The sequence below is a fragment of the Enhydra lutris genome, unplaced genomic scaffold, assembly GCF_002288905.1.
Source record: "Enhydra lutris kenyoni isolate GAN:26980312 unplaced genomic scaffold, ASM228890v2 scaffoldscaffold9, whole genome shotgun sequence".
NCBI classification, from domain to species: Eukaryota; Metazoa; Chordata; class Mammalia; order Carnivora; family Mustelidae; genus Enhydra; species Enhydra lutris.
In genome coordinates, this window is record NW_019154093.1 from 78,070,338 (window position 1) to 78,091,539 (window position 21,202).

The window sequence follows — 21,202 nt, forward strand, 5'->3', positions numbered from 1 at the left end:
GGCTCAAACTCACAACCCCGAGATCAACAGTCACATGCTCTACCAACTGAGCCAGTCAGGCACCCCGTCTGAGGATATATTTCTTAACAAAAGTTTCCTCCTTGCACCATCTGTTTTCCTCATGGGGTTTCCTCTGTTTTTGTTCCTAGTCTTTCACGATAAAGATGCTCATTGGCTATGTCTGGTAATCCTCAACTGTCCATTCGTAGTTAAGAATGGGATGTCCCCATGAGCCCCACCATGTCTGCCCCTCACTGACCTGAGTCCAAGGACACGGCGAACCACGTTATCAAGTGCAAGGCTGCACCTGCCCGGGAGGCAGGAAAGCCTCTCTCTGTAGGGGAGGTAGAGGTGGTACCTCAAAGGCTCATGAAGTTCGAATTAAGATGATCACTGCTGCAGTTTGCAACACCGATGCCTATAACCTGAGTGAAGCTGATCCCGAGGGGAGTTTTCCAATGATCTCGGGCCCTGAAGGTGCTAGAATCAAGGAAAGTGTTGTCGAAGTCTTTACTAAGCTGAAGGCAGATGATACTGTCATCCCACTTCATATCCCAGTGTGGAGAATGTAACTTTTGTCTAAACCCTAAAACAAACCTTTGCAGAAAGTAAGAGTTACTCAAGGGACAAGGACTAGCAGATTTACTTGCAAAGGAAAGACAATTCTACATTCCATGGGAACCAGCACATTTCCTGAATATACAGTTGTGGCTGACATCTCTGTTGCTAAAATTGATCCATTAGCACCTCTGGATAAAGTCTGCCTTCTGGGTTTTGGCATTTCAACTGGTCATGATGCTGCTGTGAACACTGACAAAGGGCAGTCTGGCTCCACTGGTGCCATCTTTGGCCTAGGAGGAGTTGGACTGGCAGCTCTCATGGGCTGTGCATCCTGGATCATTGGTGTGGACATTGATAAAGATGAATTCACAAGGGCCAAGGAGTTTGGAGCCTCTATTAACCCCAGGACTTCTGGACACCCATCTAGGAAGTGCTCATTAAAATGATTGATGGGGGAGTGGCCCATTCCTTCAAGTGTGTTGGTTACGTGAAAGTCATGAGAGCTGTGCTCCAGGCCCAACACCAAGGCTGGGGAGTCATCATGGGAGTAGGAGTAGCCGCTTCAGGGGAAGAAATCGCCACTCGCCCGTTTTAGCTGGTCACAGGCCGCATGTGGAAAGGCACTGCCTTTGGAGAATGGAAGAATATGCAAAGTGTCCCAAAGTTGATGTCCGAATAAATGCCCCAAAAGATTAAAGCTGATGAATTTATGACTCAAAATCTGCCTTCTGACCAAATGAATGAAGCCTTTGAACTGATGCATGCAGGAGAGCATTTGAACTGTGGGAAAGCTTTAAATTCAGCAGAGAAAACATCTCCATCCTTGTACCCAAGTCCTGTGGTCCAACTGGCACAGCCGGACAAGCAGAGAGAAGCTCTTCCAAGTTCATAGTCTCTTAGACCTTTTCTACTACCGCTTCTAGAGTGACCTATTCTAGGCAATAATATTTTGTGTATAATTCATAAATCTCTAATCAAGGACAAGGCTAACAAGAGTCATAAATCTGTTTTTTGAACTCTCCTTCACATAAATAATTGCTCGCTAATTAAGGAATATTCTAACATAATAAAATTCATTTCCGGGGGGGGGGAAGGGTGGGGAAGTAAAACACAGATTAGTAGCTCTGTGTGCTAGAGTGGAAGGGGTTGTTGAGCCTCACTGCTAAGTGACTTGGCTGAGTCATTTGTTGAAAAACTGTCAATTTCAACAAACTTTAGAATTTTTTCTCTTGGGCTCCAAAGACTTTCCAATTTCCTATTGAGAGAGGGCAGAGAGCAGGGGATGGAGGGATGGAGAACAGCCTCAGTCCTCCAGAATATCATTCACAGAGTCCTTGTTTTCAACACAACTGTGGCCCTCAACTTTGTCACAGTGTATCTGTTTTAATTTCTTAGGGTTGCCTTAGTAACATACCACACACTTGCGGGCTTAAAACAAGACATTAACCGATGTCTCACAGTTCTGGAGCCTATATATCTGAAGTCACAGTGTCAGCATGGCCATGCTCTTTCAGAAGGCTCTATTAAGAATGCATTCCATCCCTCCCTCCCAGCTTCTGGTGCTTGCCAGCAATCCTTGGCATTCCTCGGCTTGTAGACTTATCACTGCAATCTCTGTCTTTACGTGATGATCCCTTGGTGAGTCTTCCCAATGCCTTGTGTGTGTGTGTGTGTGTGTGTGTCTTCCTCTCTTCTAAGGACAGCAGCCAGAATGGACTTAGGGCTCATGCTCTACATGGATATTTACTTTGTTCTGCCCCATCTAATGATTTTAGGACTGAATCATTGGAAAGGGAATGGGGGGGGGATATTAAGACATGTCTAAGTTTAGAAAAAACAAGTATGTCCAAAAATTCTTCAACACTATCCCCAACAGGTGGAATCTAATTCCTCTCCCTTGAACAACGGCTGGACTCACTGACTTGCTTCTAACAAATACAATGCGTCAGAATTAAGTAGGACTTCTGGGGCCAAGTCATAGAAGGTAATAGGCTTCTGCTGGACTCTCTGATGTATGCCTTTGGAGTCCTGAGTTGTCACGTAAGAAGTCTGGCTATCCTGAAGCCTCCATACCAGAGAAACGACAAACACAGAGAGAGGTGCCCTAAAGATTCCTGAATGTCCCAGCACTCAGTTGTCTGAATCTTCCCAGCCCATGTGTCAGATACAAGCGAACAATCTATTGAGGGGACTCACAACTGTACAAGAAACCCGAAGTACTCTCTACCTCAGCCCAGTAAATCCTCAGAACTGTGAAAGATAACATAAATGCTTGTTTTTTGTTTTTTGTTTTTTTTTATACCACTAAGTTTGGGATGCCAGTAATACTGGATTGGAACCAAATAGCAGAAAGGGAAAAGGAGGTGGAGGGGTAAAGGAAGACAAAGTACATATCTTTTGTAAAAATTAAAAAAAAAAAATTAAGATTAAAGATAATGAGATTAAAGTATCTTTTAAAGATTTTATTTTTAAGTCCTCTCTACACCTAAATTGGGGCTCAAACTTAGAACCCTGAGATCAAGAGTCACATGCTCTACTGACTGAGCCAGCCAAACACCCCGGAGATTTTTCAAGAGAACTTACAAACATGCCAGTGAACTTAATAGTAACTGAGATTTCTTTCATACAGGCTAGGAAGCTCAATTTCTCTCAAAGTTGATAGAGAACGGTAACTATTTCACACTTACCTCTGCTCAATACTTTCCCTTGTAGGATGGCAACAGAAGAGACCTCAATCCACGCTGCATACTGTAAGAGAAAACATTGTAAAAATCCAGTGTTTTGCTGCATATGTTACATATCTTCAGGAAAAAAAAAACCTGGTTATTTTATCTTGAGGGTCTTAAGTTAGGATGGTTTATGTTGTGATGGAAAATCCAACTGAAACTGACTTGCAAAACAGGCAATTTATTGGCTCACAGATCAACCTAGTGATAGTTAACTTGCTGACTTGTTTTCTCTTAGTTTTGGGGTCATCCTCAAGCTCTACGTAGTTATTTATGAACAAGAGGGCAATCTCAACTAATGGGACAAATTTCAGGACTATGATGAGTCTAAAGAAAAAGAACTCTTAATCTCAATTTAGTGATTTGCCATTGATGAAAGCTGCTGCTTTCTATAGAGTAATGTCCTCTGAACTTGGGCCCTCCGAGCTCACTTCAGCCAAGGAAACGTGCAAGCCCTCAGGCTGGTCACTAAACCAGACTGGGATTTACTAGCAAAACAGGAAAAGAGTGAAGGGGGATTTGAGGAAGTATCACTGGAGAGAGGAGTGTGGCAAGAGACAGGGATTACCTGAAGTCGTCTCTTAGGCAGGGAACAGCAGAAGATACAATTTCTTGGGGCTGAGTAGAAGGTGCAGCAAATTGGATTAGGCAATAGTGGAATGAATCCTCCCATGGGGCAGTAATACTGTTAGAAAAAAAAATTAAGAGAGTCCAAGGGCGCCTGTCTGGCTCAGTCAGAAGAGCATGCAACTTTTGATCTTGGCATTGTGCCTTCAAGCCCTATGTTGGGTGTAGAGATACTTAAGTAAAATAAGGTAAGTAAAATAAAAACTTAAAAAATAAAAGATTGCATGGGCGCCTGGGTGGCTCAGTGGGTTAAGCCGCTGCCTTCGGCTCAGGTCATGATCTCAGGGTCCTGGGATCGAGTCCCGCATCGGGCTCTCTGCTCAGCAGGGAGCCTGCTTCCCTCTCTCTCTCTCTCTCTGCCTGCCTCTCTGTCTACTTGTGATCTCTGTCAAATAAATAAATAAAATCTTTAAAAAAAAAAAAAAAAAAAGATTGCAATATTTGATGCTCATGGCAAGTTATGACCTTAATCCAGGAACCCTCTGCTCCCAAGGATGGTATTCTCTCTCCTCCATTAAGAAAAACTTGGGAGTAACATTGTTTTAATTCTCCATCTTACTCCCTCCTGCAATAATGGGCTTTACTGTCTAGTTTTTATTTCATAATCACAAACTTAACACTCTGCATTTCAGCTGGGCTTGGGATAAGGAAAACCTGGAACCCAGAGAGCAAAAAGATTACAGGAAACTGCAAGTATTTTTTCTGAATCAGGCAGTAATCTTTTATACTTGTTCATTCCTTACAAATAGAGGGTTAGAATACAACTCTGGCACTGTACTACTACTGAACACCTGGATGACTTTCCAGCTATATAACTTCGACAGGCTACTTAATCAGCACCCATTACAAGTCTGTGCATGGGAACAACAGTATCTGCTTCCTAAGGTTTTTGTGAGGATCAAATTATCTTTTTATTCCTCTTAGTTCATCTACCTAACATGCTTAAAACAGGGCTCAGCACATATCAAGTTTTATGAAACTGTTACCTACAATAATGAAGTTGGTTGACAGAGATGGAGCCATTGTATTTTGGAAGTCTTGCTTGGTAATCAAAAATTTGTTTAGAAACACCCCTTTATTTGGAAATATATAAACCAAAAGTTTCCCACTTCTTGTACATGTTAAAAACTTTCAGTAAAGATCTCTCAGATACAAAATATGTTCCAATGATTCAAAATTAATCCCATGATATATTATTATTCTAATATCATACTTATTTTGAAAGCCTAGATTTTTTTTAAATGGCAAAAAAACAGGAAAAAACCCCACCAAGCGGAAAGTTTTTATTTTGCTGAAATGTACAAATATAACAGTCCACACTCTACAATAAACATTTAAACACTGATGATTTTCTTAGGATGCGGTTCTCCCTCACAGTTCAGATGCCTGATCTTCTGTGAAAGCCCAGCTTGCCTTCTTTTCTTCCCACCAAGTTCGTTTTTTTAGAAGTCTTGCCGGATATTTTCTTTGTTTGCCTCTCCATGTTGCTGCTTCATTTGAAAGATTTCATTTTCTAATTGCACAATAGTCCTTTCAATCTCGTAATTCTTACTGACCAGGGATACCCAACTAGAAAAGTAAAAAAAGAAAAAAAATTACTCAATATAAAATTTCTCTTAGGAGATTTGACCATATACATGTTTTCAGCCAGGTTCATAATATGAACCTTCACTTCTAAATTTCCATTTTAAAAAACTGAATCAGGGGAAAAGGGTATGTAAGATTCTAGATGTAGTGGGTGCCTGGGTGGCTCAGTCAGTTAAGCATCGACTTTTGGCTCAGGTCATGACATCAGGGTCATGAGTTTGAGACCCATGCCAGGCTCCATGCTGAGTCGGCTTAAGATTCTCTCCCTTTCCCTCTCCCTTCCCCTCCACCCTTCTCTCTGCTCAAGCTCTCTCCAAAATAAATAAATAAAATCTTAAAAGAAGAAAAAAGATTCTAGCTGTATTATCTCTTATAAATTAATGTAAATCTATAATTATTTCAAATTAAAAAAATTTTAAAAACCAAAATTAGAAATAGTTGGAGACAGGATGAGGTGATGAAAGATATATTTAATGGGATTAACATAAAAGGAGAGAAAATAGGGCAGAAGCAGTGGTTAAAAATGGTGGAGAAATTTCTAGAACCAGAGAAAATTCCATAGATCCAAGCAGCCTTCCCCCTCCCCCAGAAAAAAAAATCTCTAGGACAAATAAAAAGAAACACAGATGTGTATTTGGGAGATTATATTAGCTTGAAGAAAAATGTGAAAAGATGAATAGACTGATAACATGGAATGTATGGAGGGAGAAGGTAGAACAAGAAGAAAGATGGGGGTGGGGAGGAAGAAGGGAAATAGCAAAGCAAAAAAGAGAAATGATACAAAATTCATAATTATAGGGATTCATATAAAATTATCTACACATATGAAGAACATTTAAAAGTATATAAACAAAAGAAAAACCCCCTAAGACACAAAGTATCAAAGTATGAAATCTCCCTGATGAGCTAAAAAATAGTTTTCTTCCTTTTAATTGGAGAATGTAAGTCGAATCCTATTCAGAGCAGAAATACTGAACTGAAAATAAGGTGCTCTGAGACCAGAATCAAGTAACAGTGGTTCTGCCCCATTCAATGCCTTCCAAGACCACACATCAGAGATAGGCAAAAGCAGTGAAGAGCAGCATTCAGAAAACAGCGTTTCTGTGACACTTGTGGCATTGCATTTGAATACTGTTGAACCATACTGTTAAAAAATGAGCTTAGTGATTTAATAGTTGATGGAAGTGAAGATACTCACGTTGACTCCATTTCCCTTAATTTAGATCCAGCTGTGAGCTGCATGTTCTTTCGCTGCCAGTTTAAATCTTGAATATGTTTCCTGTAAAAAATTATTTATATAACCCACCTACATTTGATCATAAGACTAAAATCAACAGAGAAATCAACAATCAACACATCTTTAATCTCTTGAAAAGGACAGACGTATACAGTTACAGACCAATTCTGAGAATTAACTATCTTTTATTTTTCAATTACAAATTTCATAAGCTCACCATAAAAAATTAAACACATTCACATACATGCACATAGAAATTAAAAAGCAGAAGTCCCTCCTCCCACGTGCTTCTCCTAATTATTATTCAGTTTTTGGTGGGTGTTTCCCCAAACTCCTATATGTGTATGTGCAAGTAGAGATTTAATTTTTTAAATTAAATGTCCAATGTGGGGCTCAAGCTCACAACTCCAGGATCAAGAGTTGCATGCTTTACTGAGTCAGCCAGGCACCCCAAATTATACATGTCGTTCTGCAACATTTTCTCCTAAAAGTGCCTTTTTAATGTCTGTAGACTTGCAAATTGCAAATGACCTGGTAGAGATGTTTCCAGACGTTAAGTCTATTTCTCCTCCACTCCAGTAGGGCAAACCCAGCACTGGATGCTGGACAGAGTGGATCATCAAGTATTAGTCTCAAATGACTACAGTCCATTGGTTCCTTTGTCTTCTCATTCTGTTTATTAAGGTTCTACCTAAACTTCCCTCTAAGAGGAAAATATGAGCATCTGGCTGGCTCAGTCAGAAGAACATGCGACTCTTGATCTTGGGGTTGTAAATTTGATCCCCACATTGGATGTAGAGATTACTTAAAAATTAAAATAAAATAATAAAATAAAGTAAGAGGAAGAAACAACTTACCTTAACTTCTGGAGCTCTTTCTGTGCATGTTCAATCATATGAACTAGATTTCTAAGGAAGGAAAAGAGGAAAATCAGGTTAACAGACATTAACATTTTTTTTTTTAAAGATTTTATTTATTTATTTGACAGAGATCACAAGTAGGCAGAGAGGCAGGCAGAGAAAGAGGAGGAAGCAGGCTCCCTGCTGAGCAGAGAGCCCGATGCGGGGCTCGATCCCAGGACCCTGAGATCATGACCTGAGCCGAAGGCAGAGGCTTAACCCACTGAGCCACCCAGGCGCCCCAACAGACATTAACATTTAATAATACCAACTAAAAGTGAGCTATCTAGTTGATACAAGTTCCAGTTCTTCCGCTATTGAGCTCCGTGCCAAACACCACGTTAGACACTCTTTACATATTGGCTACTTTAATTCTCCTAAGAATTCTTTGAGGTAGGTACGATTGCCCCTATTTCACATATAGGGACATTAAGAGCTTAGAAAAATTAAGTAACTTAGTCAAGGTAACATAGATGAATGTTGGAGCTGAATTCCATTTCAGGTCTTTTAACCTCTGGAGCCCAACCAGTTCATTGACACTCTGATTTTTTGCATCTGTCACTACTTAAACTGTCAGTACTTTTCATGGAGAACACTGAAAATAACTCATATGAGTGTATTCATTCAAATCCCTTATTATCTCCATATTTCTGTACCTGCATTTATCCTGCTTTTCTCCCCTCCTGTCTACGGCTAGCTAGAGAGAGAAGAGAAAACTGGAAGGCTGGAGATTGTGATTCCAGTGCAAGTTGGCTCTCAGTGCCACAGGGGGAAAGCTGAGCAATATAGAGTCCAAGAGTCATTAGAGAAGTGATTCAAGAGTAGAGGCCATCCCCTGTCCTTGCCCTTAAATAACAGCTTTACTGAGATGTAATTCTCACAACCATATCAATTTCCTCTTAAGGCAGCAGAAAATCACCTTTAGGGTCCATTTCAACCACATTGGCCCTACTATCCTCTTGCTGTAGATCTACTATTGTTTCCTGGCTTTCGTGACTTAAATATCCTGCTTTTCTCCTAAGTTATTCTTCTGTCTCTATTGACTTACTTTTTTTTTTTTCTCACTACCTGCAATTCTCTGAAGATTCAGTCTTCAAACAGCTGTGTCTCTCCAGGCTTAACTACAGCTCATCTCCTTTTCCTTGATTTCTAGGAATCACTCCATGTTCCTGAGGACAATTAAGTTTGGTACTCCAGTCCTGACCTCTGACCTTTAATAGGAAGCTTCCCCTTGAATGACCTTTTCCTGAAAGCCCTGTTTATTTGTTGTCTTCTCCTTTCTTTCATCCTCCATGAGTACAAGTGTACCTCGGAGATATTGCAGGCTTGGTTTCAGACCACGCAATAAAGCAAGTATAGCAATAAAACAAATCAAATGAATTTGTTCTCCAATACATATAAAGGTTGTTTATACTATACCATAGTCTATTAAGTGTATAACAGCATTACATGTAAAAAAAAAAAAGTACTTGCCTTAATTAAAAAATACTTTATTAACTAAAAACTGCTAACCAATGTTCTGACTTTTATTTATTTATTTATTTATTTTTAAAGATTTTATTTATTTATTTGACAGACAGAGATCACAAGTAGGCAGAGAGGCAGGCAGAGAGAGAGGGGGAAGCAGGCTCCCCGCTGAGCAGAGAGCCCGATGCGGGGCTCGATCCCAGGACCCTGGGATCATGACCTGAGCCAAAGGCAGAGGCTTTAACCCACTGAGCCACCCAGGCGCCCCACCAATGTTCTGACTTTTAAATGAGTCATAATCACTGATCATAGATCACTGTAACAAATATAATGGAAAAGTTTGAAATACTTAGGGAATTACTAAGATGTGACAGAGACAGGAAGTGACCAAATGCCATTGGAAAATGGGGCCGACAGACTGGCTGAGGCAAGGTTGACACAAACCTTCAATCCGTAAAAAATGTAAAACAGCAAAGTGTAATAAAATGAGATTTTATCCATATACAGGACCCTCCTCAAGCACTGAACATATTTTTATTAAAACTTATAGCACTGCATCATGGGAGTGAGAAGACTTGGTAGTCTAGTCCCAGCTCTGCCCTAAAAAGCTGTATGTCCTTTAATGAGTCACTTGACATCAATGAGGCTAAACCTGTTTATCTGTAAAAACAAGTCCTGGCCTTGAAGGTTTCCCTTTAACTGCAAGTACATAAATCTCTCATTAATGAAATTTTTTTTTTTAAGCAATCACGAACTAAGACCTACCTAGAACTAAAAGTTTACTGCCCATGCCATGTTTGATGCCCTCAAATCCTTTCACAAGGAAAGAAAACTTACTTTAATAAGATGGGAAGACAAAGGAGTGGATTAGAGTAGAGCCTTAAATAAACCGAATTTAGGTAGACTAGGTAAAGACACTCTAGGAGGTGGTGAACCATGACTAAAGGCAAGGACAGAGCTATGATAATCACGACAGAGAGGATTCCCTTGGCTGGAATGAAGGTCTACCATTGAGATACACAGCCATTTGCCTTGAATACCATGTTAAATAGTCTGGATCTTACTTTGCAGCAAATGGGAAACTATTAAAGGTTTCTTTCTTTTCTTTTCTTAAGATTTTATTTATCCGGGGCGCCTGGCTGGCTCAGTGGGTTAAGCCGCTGCCTTCGGCTCAGGTCATGATCTCAGGGTCCTGGGATAGAGCCCCACATCGGGCTCTCTGCTCAGCAGGGAGCCTGCTTCCTCTCCTCTCTCTCTGCCTGCTTGTGATCTCTCTCTGTCAAATAAATAAATAAAATCTTTAAAAAAAAAAAAAAAGATTTTATTTATCCATTTGAGAGAGATCAAGCAAGTAAGCACAAGCAGGGGGGAGAGGCAGGGAGAGAGGGAGAAACAGATTTCCCAATCTGGGACTTGATCCCAGGACCTTGGGATAATGACCTGAGTTGAAGGCAGACGCTTAACCATCTGACCCACCCAGGCACCCGAAAAGTATTAGAGGTTTCTAGGCAAGTAGAAAGCAATGTTTTCTTCAATCTATTATTTTTTTCCCCTGCATCTGTGCTCTCTTCCCTTCTTGGGAGCGTTCTCATTCTCTTCTTAATGTCCAAACCTCACCATTTTTTTTTTTAAGATTTATTTATTTTAGAGAAAGAGAGCATGAGGGGAGAAGGGCAGAGGGAGAGAAAGAATCTCAAGCAGACTCCCTGCTGAGCAAGGAGCCTGACATGGGACTCAATCTCAGGACACTGAGATCATGACCTAAGCTGAAATCAACACTCAGATGCCTAACCAACTGAACTACCAAAATTCCCCCAAATCTCACCATTTTAAAATGAGCTTAATTTTTTTAATGACCTTATTTCTTAACGTCCCTTCTATGGATGTCTGTAGTTTATAGAGCACAGCACACGATATAGCACGTGTCCCCATACTGCTAATTACAGGCTACTGGTTATCTGGCAGAGAAGTATCTTATCTCCTCAACTAGGTAAAGCTTCTTGAGGACAAAGATCCCATTTTTCCACTTCATACAATACAGACCATTTTTTTTAAACAGACGTTTGCTTGATCTATTTCTTAATCCTCCCAAAACCATTTTTCCTTTATTTCCCTTGCAACATATTCACAAAAGAAATGAACTTTTATGCTGTAGTTTCCCAAATTCTGGATTTTGCCCACTGGATCCTTACATGGCCAAATAAATTTAAAACATAATTCTGAAAAACTGAGAAAAACCATTTATCACTTTGTGATTTTGCTTTATTATTCCAGGAAACATACTCTAGCAAACAGTTTGATGCAGGGTCATGAGGTTCAAGGGCTTTTTCTCCTTAAACTATTAAAATGTTAATAGTCTCAGGGGATTTTAGGGCTCAAAGGCATCATAGATATCGTCTAACCACCAAATTTTACAAATAAGAAAACTGAGCCCTAGAAAGATAACAAAACCTAAAGCTAGTTGCATGGAACAGAAAGTAGAGCTCAGTGGCTTATGTGGGCACTTTGCTTCCTGTGTTAATTCTCTTATAGTCAATTCTCATTATTCGCAGATTCTGTACTTATGAACTTACCTACTCACTCAAATTTACTTGTAACCCCAAGATCAGTACCTGTGGCATTTTGAGATCATGAACAGCATGTGCAAAATTTGAGTTGTTGGATGTGTAGATTCTTAGCTGAAGTGGAACAAGGAAGCACTCTGACTTACTGTTTCAGGTCTCAATCAGAGATGACCAAAGGACAGGATTTAATTTCCAACTCTGCCAAATTACTTAACACTTCTGAACTTTGTTTTCTCTTTCATAAAATAAAGAAAATAGAATTTGCCAGGAGTTGTCTTTAGGATTTATAGTCTATATGAGATGTGTATACATACACACACATTATTTCCACCAGGAAAAATGTTACAGTATTTGCTAATTCAGTATTCAAGGCCACTTTATAGAATATAACATGCAACTAATGAGAATCGATTGTATGAGCAGTGCCCCACATTAAGGATTCCATTCCACCATATTGTGATTTGTTAATCAGACCTCAGAACTCATTTAATTACAATATTACACAGTACATGTAGTTAGGTTTAGAACTCCTCTGTACTTTTTTTTTTTTTTAAAGATTTTATTTATTTATTTGACAAAGAGATCACAAGCAGGCAGAGAGGCAGGCAGAGAGAGAGGGAGAAGAAGGCTTCCCTCTGAGCAGAGAGCCCAACGCGGGGCTCGATCCCAGGTCCCTGAGATCATGACCCGAGCCGAAAGCAGAGGCTTAACCCACTGAGCCACCCAGGCACCCCTCCTCTGGACTCTTTGAGGTGGGTCTGAAAGCCATAGCTTATCATATGGGTTGTAGTAGTTCCAGGACATGATCTCAAATGAAAGTCCACTATACTATTGAAATCCACTTCACTTTTTTTTTTTTTTTGAAGATTTATTTGTTGACAGAGCGAGCGAGCAAGCAGGGGGAAGGGCAGAGGAAGAGAGAATCTTCAAGCAGACATGGGGATCAACCCCATGACCCTGAGCCACAAGAGTCAGACATTTAACTGACTGAGCCACCCAGGCACCCATTCCTATATTTAAAAAAAAAATACCAAAACTGTGGGTGGGTTGGGTTTAATAAAAACAAAAAGCTTCTTACTCATTATATACTTTCCAGGCATTGCATCCATGCTGTGACATTAGTTCCAGATTCTCAATTCTAACTGCCTGATGCTCTAACTGGGCCATTGAATTGTTTACACATTCTTGCCATGCGGTAATGTCGTTTTTCTGACCCGAGGAAGGGGCTGGAAGTTCATACCTGAAATTAAACAAAAATAAACTGAAACCACATATTCCTCTAAATTTTCCGTTCCTTCCAAAAGAACACCTCACAGGTCTATACACAACGTAAAATCCACGGAAAATTCAAGATAAGATCAGACTGTTCAATAACAACCTATTTAAAATCCATTTACATTAAGAAATGAAAAATAAAAATACCATATGATCCAATAAAAAAAATCCATTTACAAATAAGATTTAACACCATTATATACAGTAACAAAAAAATTGTTTACTTCAACATGAACTGATTCAATAAACTATAGTGTATTCATATAAAAGATTGTTAAATTAGCTGCTCAATGATGCCACTGAAGAATACTTAAAACATTAACATGTGGGCGCCTGGGTGGCTCAGTGGGTTAAGCCACTGCCTTTGGCTCAGGTCATGATCTCGGGGTCCTAGGATCGAGTCCCGCATCGGGCTCTCTGCTCAGCGGGGAGCCTGCTTCCCTCTCTCTCTCTCTGCCTGCCTCTCCATCTACTTGTGTTCTCTCTCTGTCAAATAAATAAATAAAATCTTAAAAAAAAAAAAAAAAACAACAACAAAAAAATATTAACATGCTTGTGATATATTAGGAGAAAAAAGTAGGACACAAAAAAACCTATACTATCTTTTTTTTTTCCTTAAAGATTTTATTTATTTGTCAGAGAGCGTGAACACGCAAGGAGGGGGAGCAGCAGGCAGAGGGAGAAGCAGGCTCCCCACTGAGCAAGGAGCCCGATGTGGGACTCGATCCCAGGACTCTGGGATCATGACCTGAGCTGAAGGCAGATGCTTGACCCACTGAGCCACCCAGGCACCCCTGCTATCATTTTTGAAAAAACACACTTACACTCATCCAGGTTTCCACCGACACACCCAAACCATTCTAGAGAAAAAAATGTAAGGGATGTAAAAATTCTTTGCATTTGGACCTACTCTATTCTCTCTCTTCACACTAAACAGTCCTTCAGCACCGTTGATATAGCCAGTAAGTACACTCTTCATGAATCTCAGCTCATTACTGATGAGTTACTACAAACTAAGTTTAATTTCCATTTTAATAATTTGACTAGATACAGTAAAGACTCCACATTATTCCTATGAACCACTGAGGGGCATGCAACTAGATCAAGAAGTGATAAACCAGGGGCGTCTGGGTGGCTTGGCTGGTTAAGCATCCAATTCTTGATTTTGGCTCAGGTCATGATCTCAGGGTCGTGAGATCAATTCCCAGATTCCCTGTGTCAGGCTCCACACTAGGCATGGAGTCTACTTAAGATTCTCTTGCTCACTTGCTCTCCCTCAAAATAAAAAAAGTGACATACCACTTTGTTTAAAAAAAAAAAAAAAAAGGCTGTAATGTGGCAGTTTTCAAACTTCTGATTATAACTCATGGTAGGAGTATCTGTGATCCAATACCCAAATACACATAGCTCAACAAAAGTTTCACAGAACAGGGACGGCTGGGTGGCTTAGTCGGTTAAGCATCACCTTCAGCTCAGGTCATGATCCCAGGGTCCTGGAATCGAGTCCCACATTGGGCTCCCTGCTCAGTGGGGAGCCTGCTTCTACCTCTGCCCGCTGCTCTCCCCACTTCTGCTCTCACTGACAAATAAATAAAATCTTAAGAAAAAAAGTTTCACAAAACAATAGTTGCCTTTACTTGCATTATATTGTTATTTTCTATTTCCTTAAAATACTGCTCTGAGAACTTTTGGATCTTACTACCTTTCTTATTAAGTAAGTTAACTTTTGGAAACTTACTAAATTTCCTTCATGATCCACTGCTTGATGGGTCATTACTTCTGCTATGAGATATACTGCCATAAAGGAGTTATTGTTGTGAATATCTATAGAGCAGAAGCACCTGGAAATGAAGAACTGAGGAATCCCAGAACTTCTTCCTTTATCACTCACTTAGCCCAGACAGGAAATGGAGCACAAGAAATGCGATCCTCTGGTTCTACAGACTCAAATCCCTCTTCTAAATCTATACATCTGCTGAGAGGATAGACCTGTGCATGTGGCCCTATCTCAAAAGATTCTGCTCTGACAGAGTACTTAGTGGTTCCCATAATTCCATACTTACTTCAAGCTGAAAGAGATCTCACATGTTAAGCAATCCGATTCTCCATTTTAGAGACAGTAACAAAGGATGTTTGGAGTTTTCTTCTCTGAGAGAGAAGAAGCAGTTTTGTAATAAAGTGGAACAGGAGGGAACACAGTGGAACCAAAGTCAAACTATCTGGGCACTGTTTACTAATGTTCTGTGTCAGAGTCAATCAGGGATCATTACAAACCATAACATGATTTCACCTAGATATGTGATCAGTGAAGAACCAGATGCCTAATCAGGAACATTTCCTTGGGAAAAAAAAAAAAAAAATTTTTTTTTTAACGATTTATTTATTGAACAGAGAGGGAGTGAACCAGCACGAGCAGAGGGACAGGGGAAAGGGAGACAGAATCCCAAGCAGAACCTGTGCTTAGCGCTGAGCCCAATGCGGGGCTCGATCTCATGACCCCAAGATCACAACCTGAGCCGAAACCCAGGCGCCCCTCCTTGGAAAACCTTAAAAACACGAACTTCAGTACAATCACCATTCCTGTTGTTGGATTTTACATATTTTGTGTGTGTGTGTGTATATTTTAAGAGACAGAGAGAGAGTACACACTTGTGCCAGCAAATGGGAAGGTAGGGAGCAGAAGAGGGAAAGGAAGAATTTTAAGCAGGCTCCACACCCAGCATGGAGTCCTATGCAGGCAACTGATCTCTCAACTCTGAGATCATGACCTGAGCCAAAATCAAAATGGGATGCTTAACCAACCAAGCCACCCAGGCTCCCCTATTTTGCCTTTTTAAATAAAGGTGCTAAGAATATATCTGAACATAAACAAAGGATATAGGAACCACTATTATGTGAAGAAACATAAACATAAAATCAGACAAGAATTTTTATTTTCCACATTTTAAGAGCTGTAGCGATTTTACTAGTAACTTAAAAATAAAAAATGATTTGGGTCCAGATGAAACCAGAAATACAACTTACCGTTTCATACTGAGTAATTCTATTGGTTGCCGAGCAGCCAGTCTTTCAAATTCATTTCTCATTATGTCGGTCTAATTAGGGGAAAGAGTTATTTCCAAAATCATATCAATAAATTTCAATTAATAACCACCAAACAATGAATGTAACCTACTTAAATATTTGTTATCCATTCAAACCGATCATTTCCAAAAAATTTAAAAAATAAAATAAAATGGGTCATTTTCCTTCCCACCAAGTCTTCTCTGAGTTAAATGTTCTCAAGAATCAGCATACATACACTTCATATGTAAAGGGATCCACAGAGAAAAGGATTATTCCTAGATCAGTGATTCCCAGTCCCAGCAGCACATAGAAATCAGGTGGAAGCTCTGAAAACAATTTCATTCCCAGCCACATCATCTTACTCATCTCCACCATTCCCATTTAACTTTTCTGAGGTGGAGACTTGGCATGAGTGTAACTTGTTTTTAACCCATCAGTTGACTGTTTAGTGAAGCCAGTTTTGAGGACCCTGGATCTAAGTATTCACTGGGGTGTGGAGGAAAGGAGGAGAGAACTTGGACATAAAATAATTTGCTTTAGGGCTTTGAGCCTATATCCATACTTTCTTTTTGACCCTGGCTGCTATTTTTACACTTCTCTCTTTGCAAAGAATGAGAAAAAGGGAGGAGGTTAAAGAAACCGGTTCTGCTATCTGCTCTAACAACTGCATGATTTCTTTCTTTCTTTTTAAAGATTTTAATTAATTTATTTATTTGAGAGAGAGAGCACATGCATGAGCGAGCTACAGAGCATGAGTTAGAGTGGGGAGGGGCAGAGGGAGAGGAGAAGCAGACTCCCTGCTGAGCAGGGAGCCCGACATGGGGCTCAATCCCAGGACCCTGAGATCATGACCTGAGCTGAGAGCAGCTGATTAACCGACTGAGCCACGCAGGCACCCCACAACTGTACGATTTAAAAAAAACACATGGTGGGGCACCTGGGTGGCTCAGTTGGTTAAGCCGCTGCCTTCAGCTCAGGTCATGATCCCAGGGTCCTGGGATCAAGCCCTGCATCGGGCTCCCTGCTCACTGGGGAGCCTGCTTCTCCCTCTCCCTCTGCGGCTCTGCCTGCTTGTGCTCTCTCGCTCTGTCAAATAAATAAAAAAATACAATCTTTAAAAAAACAAAAACAAAAACAAAGCACACATGGTAAAAAGTAAAAAAACACATGGTAGAGCTCTACTTCTTTAGGTCCAAGTTTTGGTCAATATCCTATTTCATTTCTGTTCTGCACATTTCCTGGCCCTGAGTATAAAGAACTGCTTAAGTATTCACCTATAGTAGTATTTCAGTTATCCTGAGCAATTATCAATTTTTTGAGGGCTTCAACTATATTAATTAGACTAAAAAGTTAAGACTAGAAAGACTAACTATATTAATTAGACTAAAAAGTTAAGTCCCCCAATTCCTAGCCAGAAAAGACCTTCATAAATAGTTAAACGAATTAATGGAAGAGCAGTTTCAAAAGAAATTTGAGGAGTGGTTTAGGTCTTGGGCAAATTACTTTCTCTAAGCTGCAGTTTTCCCATTTAAAAAATTAGGATAATAAACATATAGTTATATAGTTCACAGAGCTGTTTTCAGTACTGAGATGGTGAGCCCAGTACACTATCAATTCCTATTGTGAAAAAGGAATAAATGATCAGTATACTAATTATAAAGATAGGAGATACATGTTGCACTTAGGAGAGTTAAAAGGAAAACTGGTTCAAATATTTAAAAGTTTGTGATTGAATGCAGTTATCTGAAATTTTGGGGAGCCAATCTAATAAGAAAGCATTACTGTATCTACTTCTTAATGTGGTACCATCTATATCTGGGTAACAACATTTAGAAAACACATGGTAAAATGATGTATCATAGGAATATCTTCCTATTTAAAACTTGACCAACTTTTCTTTTCATGTTACTTCAATATAAACACTGCGTTTTAATAATAGAATTCTTTCTGGCGCCTGGGTGGCTCAGTGGGTTAAGCCTCTGCCTTTGGCTCAGGTCATGATCTCAGGGTCCTGGAATCCAGCCCCTATGGGGCTCTCTGCTCAGCGGGAAGCCTGCTTCCCCCTCTCTCTCTGCCTGCTGCTCTGCCTACTTGTGATCTTTCTCTCTGTCAAATTAATAAATAAAATCTTTTTAAAAATAACAGAATTCTTTCTTTAAATACATGGTTACCTATAATAGGGGAAGAAAAAACCCCAAACATGTAAATACTAAAATGCCTAACAGAATCTATTAATTTAGAGATGATATTTTACATTTCATGTAGTTAATTACACCCTAAGTACTAAGTAGTATCTTGGGGGCACTTCTAGGCTAAATATTTAAAGAGCACTTTACTTATAAATGGTTTCTCACCTCACTCATTCACATACATTCACTAAGTATCTAGGCTGTGACACAAAGGCCGCCCTCCAGTGGTTCTCAGGAACCTAGGCTTACATATATTAAAAATTCCTCATCACTTGTTTTAAAGAAGATCTTAGCCGAGGATGCCTCTGAGAATTTATGCAAGGAGCCGATCTCCGAAAAATGTACACACTACGTTTTGCATGGCTGGGCAGTTCGCCAAGCTCCGGAAAGTCCTTCAGTGGGTCTCAGAATCAGAACGCCGGAGAAGTCTTATCTAGCTGTTTTCAATGCACCGGGAACACCGATAAGACAGAGTAAGTAGGAGGCAAGCAGGCAGTTGTTAAAGCCAGAATTTAAAATGCATTTTTACGTGTCTAAGACTCTCGATCCAAAGTAAAGAGTCAGAGGATCCTAGCTCATACGGTGGCCTCAAGACGTCCCACTTACTTCAAAAGCAGAATAATCCGGGGCCGTCAGGTAGCTCAGGTAGTTCTTGGTAGGTCGGTATCTGCGGGTTTCCTCCTCCACCAGCGCCGCAGCCTAGAAACGAGAACGGGGGCCGGGGAGGGGTAGCAACTTGTAAGGTGCTTCTTCCAGCACCAAGGGCCCGAGAGTGCTGAATCCGCTACCCGGCCCGAACTCACCGCTTCCCGCACGCCGGGCGCTTCATAACCTTGGTCAAAATACGGCAGTGCATCTACCACGACCTCTCCGGCAACTAAGCCTGTGCCCGCCATTCCGAAGCTTGCCCAAATTTTCTGTGTGCGCGCAAACTCAGGCCCATTTCATTACGCCTGCGCTCGCACTGACGTAATACAGGTCGCTTGCGCCTTGGCTCTGACGCATGCTCAGTTGTCAATTCTGAAGGCGCCCTCGCCGAGCTACTAGGAAGTGGCCTGCCATTTTGTCTTGGTCGGACGTGACGTCACGTCGCGAGTCTTAGAATCAGCGGAACGTTTCCATTTCCTGTCCCCGAGTGTGCTCCGCTTTTTTGCCTCCACCCGGGAACAAGTTGGAGGGGAATTGGGACTTTTCGTTCCCTGGAGGAAACTAGTATCTGGTACCGGGATGCTTTAAAACTTTTGGAGGAACGGGCAGTAGGATTTGGCAGGGAGAGGGATACAGGTTTCCCACTCCCCTAACCTTCCACCTACAACCCTTAACTTTTTTCTTTGTGGCGGTTTTTCTCTCCCCTTGAGCTTCTTGCTGTACCCTTCACTATTCTTAGTTCTGAGAACACTTGCATTGGATAAATGCAGTTTTTTCAGATTCTGGAAGTCGGCGCCAGTAGCCAGTTAAAATTGCGAAGCTTTAGGGTCTACATAACAAAGGAACCTGATCTTTTCCTCCAGGGTGAGATTAAAAACTGCTCACCAACTCCAGCTCCAACAAATCCTGTCATTTTGCCTTCGGGGCGTATATTAAATCCGCTCACTTGTCTTTAGGACTTTCGGAAATAGACTCGTGTTCCTCTTTGCCTCCCAACCACTCCTGCGGCTGCCGGTGCGCCGGCTCTGCTCTGTGTCCCCAGCTCCCATACACTAAGCAGGCCAAGGCCAAATAAGGTAGTCGGACTGCATACCCTGCCCGGTGTCTACGATCAAGACCCGGGCTTTGTCTGCCAACAGCCTAGAAATGCTGGCCACGGACTGTCTAACCCTATCATTAGATTAATGTGCTAGTTATGGATTTATGCGAAGTAGAAGATCTTTACATCTTAAGCAACTTTATTTAAAATTCTCCAATTTTTTGTTTATTCATTAAAAGATCTGTAAACATTTTATACAAGTCTTGAGCAATTCTTTTACAAATATGTCCAGAACTCATAATACTTTACAAAAACAAGATAAAACAGACCTAAGAAAAGGAAGCAGCTTCAGGTCACCGGGATAAACTAGGACCCCCATCCCTGAAGCAAGGTCTCCTCACAGAGGGACGGTCAGGGTTCACCACCGTTAAGACCCTACCCCCGTTTTATAAACAATTCCCAATTACTCATTCTTCCCTCAGGATTGGAGTGGCAAAAGGAGAGATGTCTGGTAAGAACCCCACTGGGGTAAGATGCTTAAACATTTTTTTAACAAGACATAGGCTCAGTTCTATTTTCTAGATCCATAAGAACTATATAGCACCAGTCTTAAATGGGGTCTGCTTCAGGTTCATTCATGCACAACTGAATGGGCTGTAATGACAATACTGTACAACTCAATAAACTGTATCATAATACAACTTAAAAGGTTTTGTTAAGTTCGAATAAATATTTTTATGCCAATTAAAACCCTCATCAGGAATTGAAGAAAACAAACTGACATCTGCTATAACATTTATCCATGAAAATTAAACCATCATTGATAAGTTCCTCCTCCTAATCACTACTGCTGTTTTAGGTATTAAGTTTCAGGGTGATTATGTGGTGAATGCCGAGAAATGTTCATAGTCTGAGTCCAATTTAATTAGGGCAAAAAGTCCAATTCTAGGGGAACCAAAAGAGAGTCATCCAGGCTCCTATAGTTTGATGTCCCTTGTCCTCAGAGCTGAAAATCAGCTCTGGTACACTTCAGTTTAAAAGAAAACCTTTTCAGTAGCTATAATCCCACAGAGCTCAAGTTTCCATCTGCTGAACTAACCAACTTTCTCTGTGCTCATGAATGGACATTTGTGGCTTCAGTTCTGTCTCTGCTGTAGAACTCTGGGCAAGTTACTTAACCTTTCTGAATTCCAGTTTCTTCATTAATAAAATGGAGATGCAAGTATCTCATGAAGTTGACTTAAAGACTGAGTAAGATGACATAGATATACATCACACATGGCACATAGGGGACACTAAGAAAAGGGGTAGGAGTTC

The 21,202-nt window shown here is 40.6% G+C and overlaps 1 protein-coding gene and 1 pseudogene across 1 annotated transcript; one reads left to right on the plus strand and one right to left on the minus strand.

Moving 5' to 3' along the window:
• Positions 1 to 228: 228 nt before the first annotated feature.
• On the plus strand, positions 229 to 1,453 carry LOC111142954 (annotated as a pseudogene).
• Positions 1,454 to 5,178: 3,725 nt separating this feature from the next.
• On the minus strand, positions 5,179 to 19,157 carry LOC111143140 (BCAS2, pre-mRNA processing factor). Its single transcript, XM_022496640.1, has 7 exons — positions 19,002 to 19,157; positions 18,805 to 18,897; positions 15,968 to 16,038; positions 12,747 to 12,908; positions 7,596 to 7,646; positions 6,700 to 6,780; positions 5,179 to 5,483 (listed from the first exon to the last, which is right to left on the minus strand). Exons 1-7 carry the CDS (start codon positions 19,092 to 19,094, stop codon positions 5,357 to 5,359), a joined length of 678 nt encoding a protein of 225 aa, XP_022352348.1. The 5' UTR covers positions 19,095 to 19,157; the 3' UTR covers positions 5,179 to 5,356.
• Between the last annotated feature and the right edge of the window lie 2,045 nt (positions 19,158 to 21,202).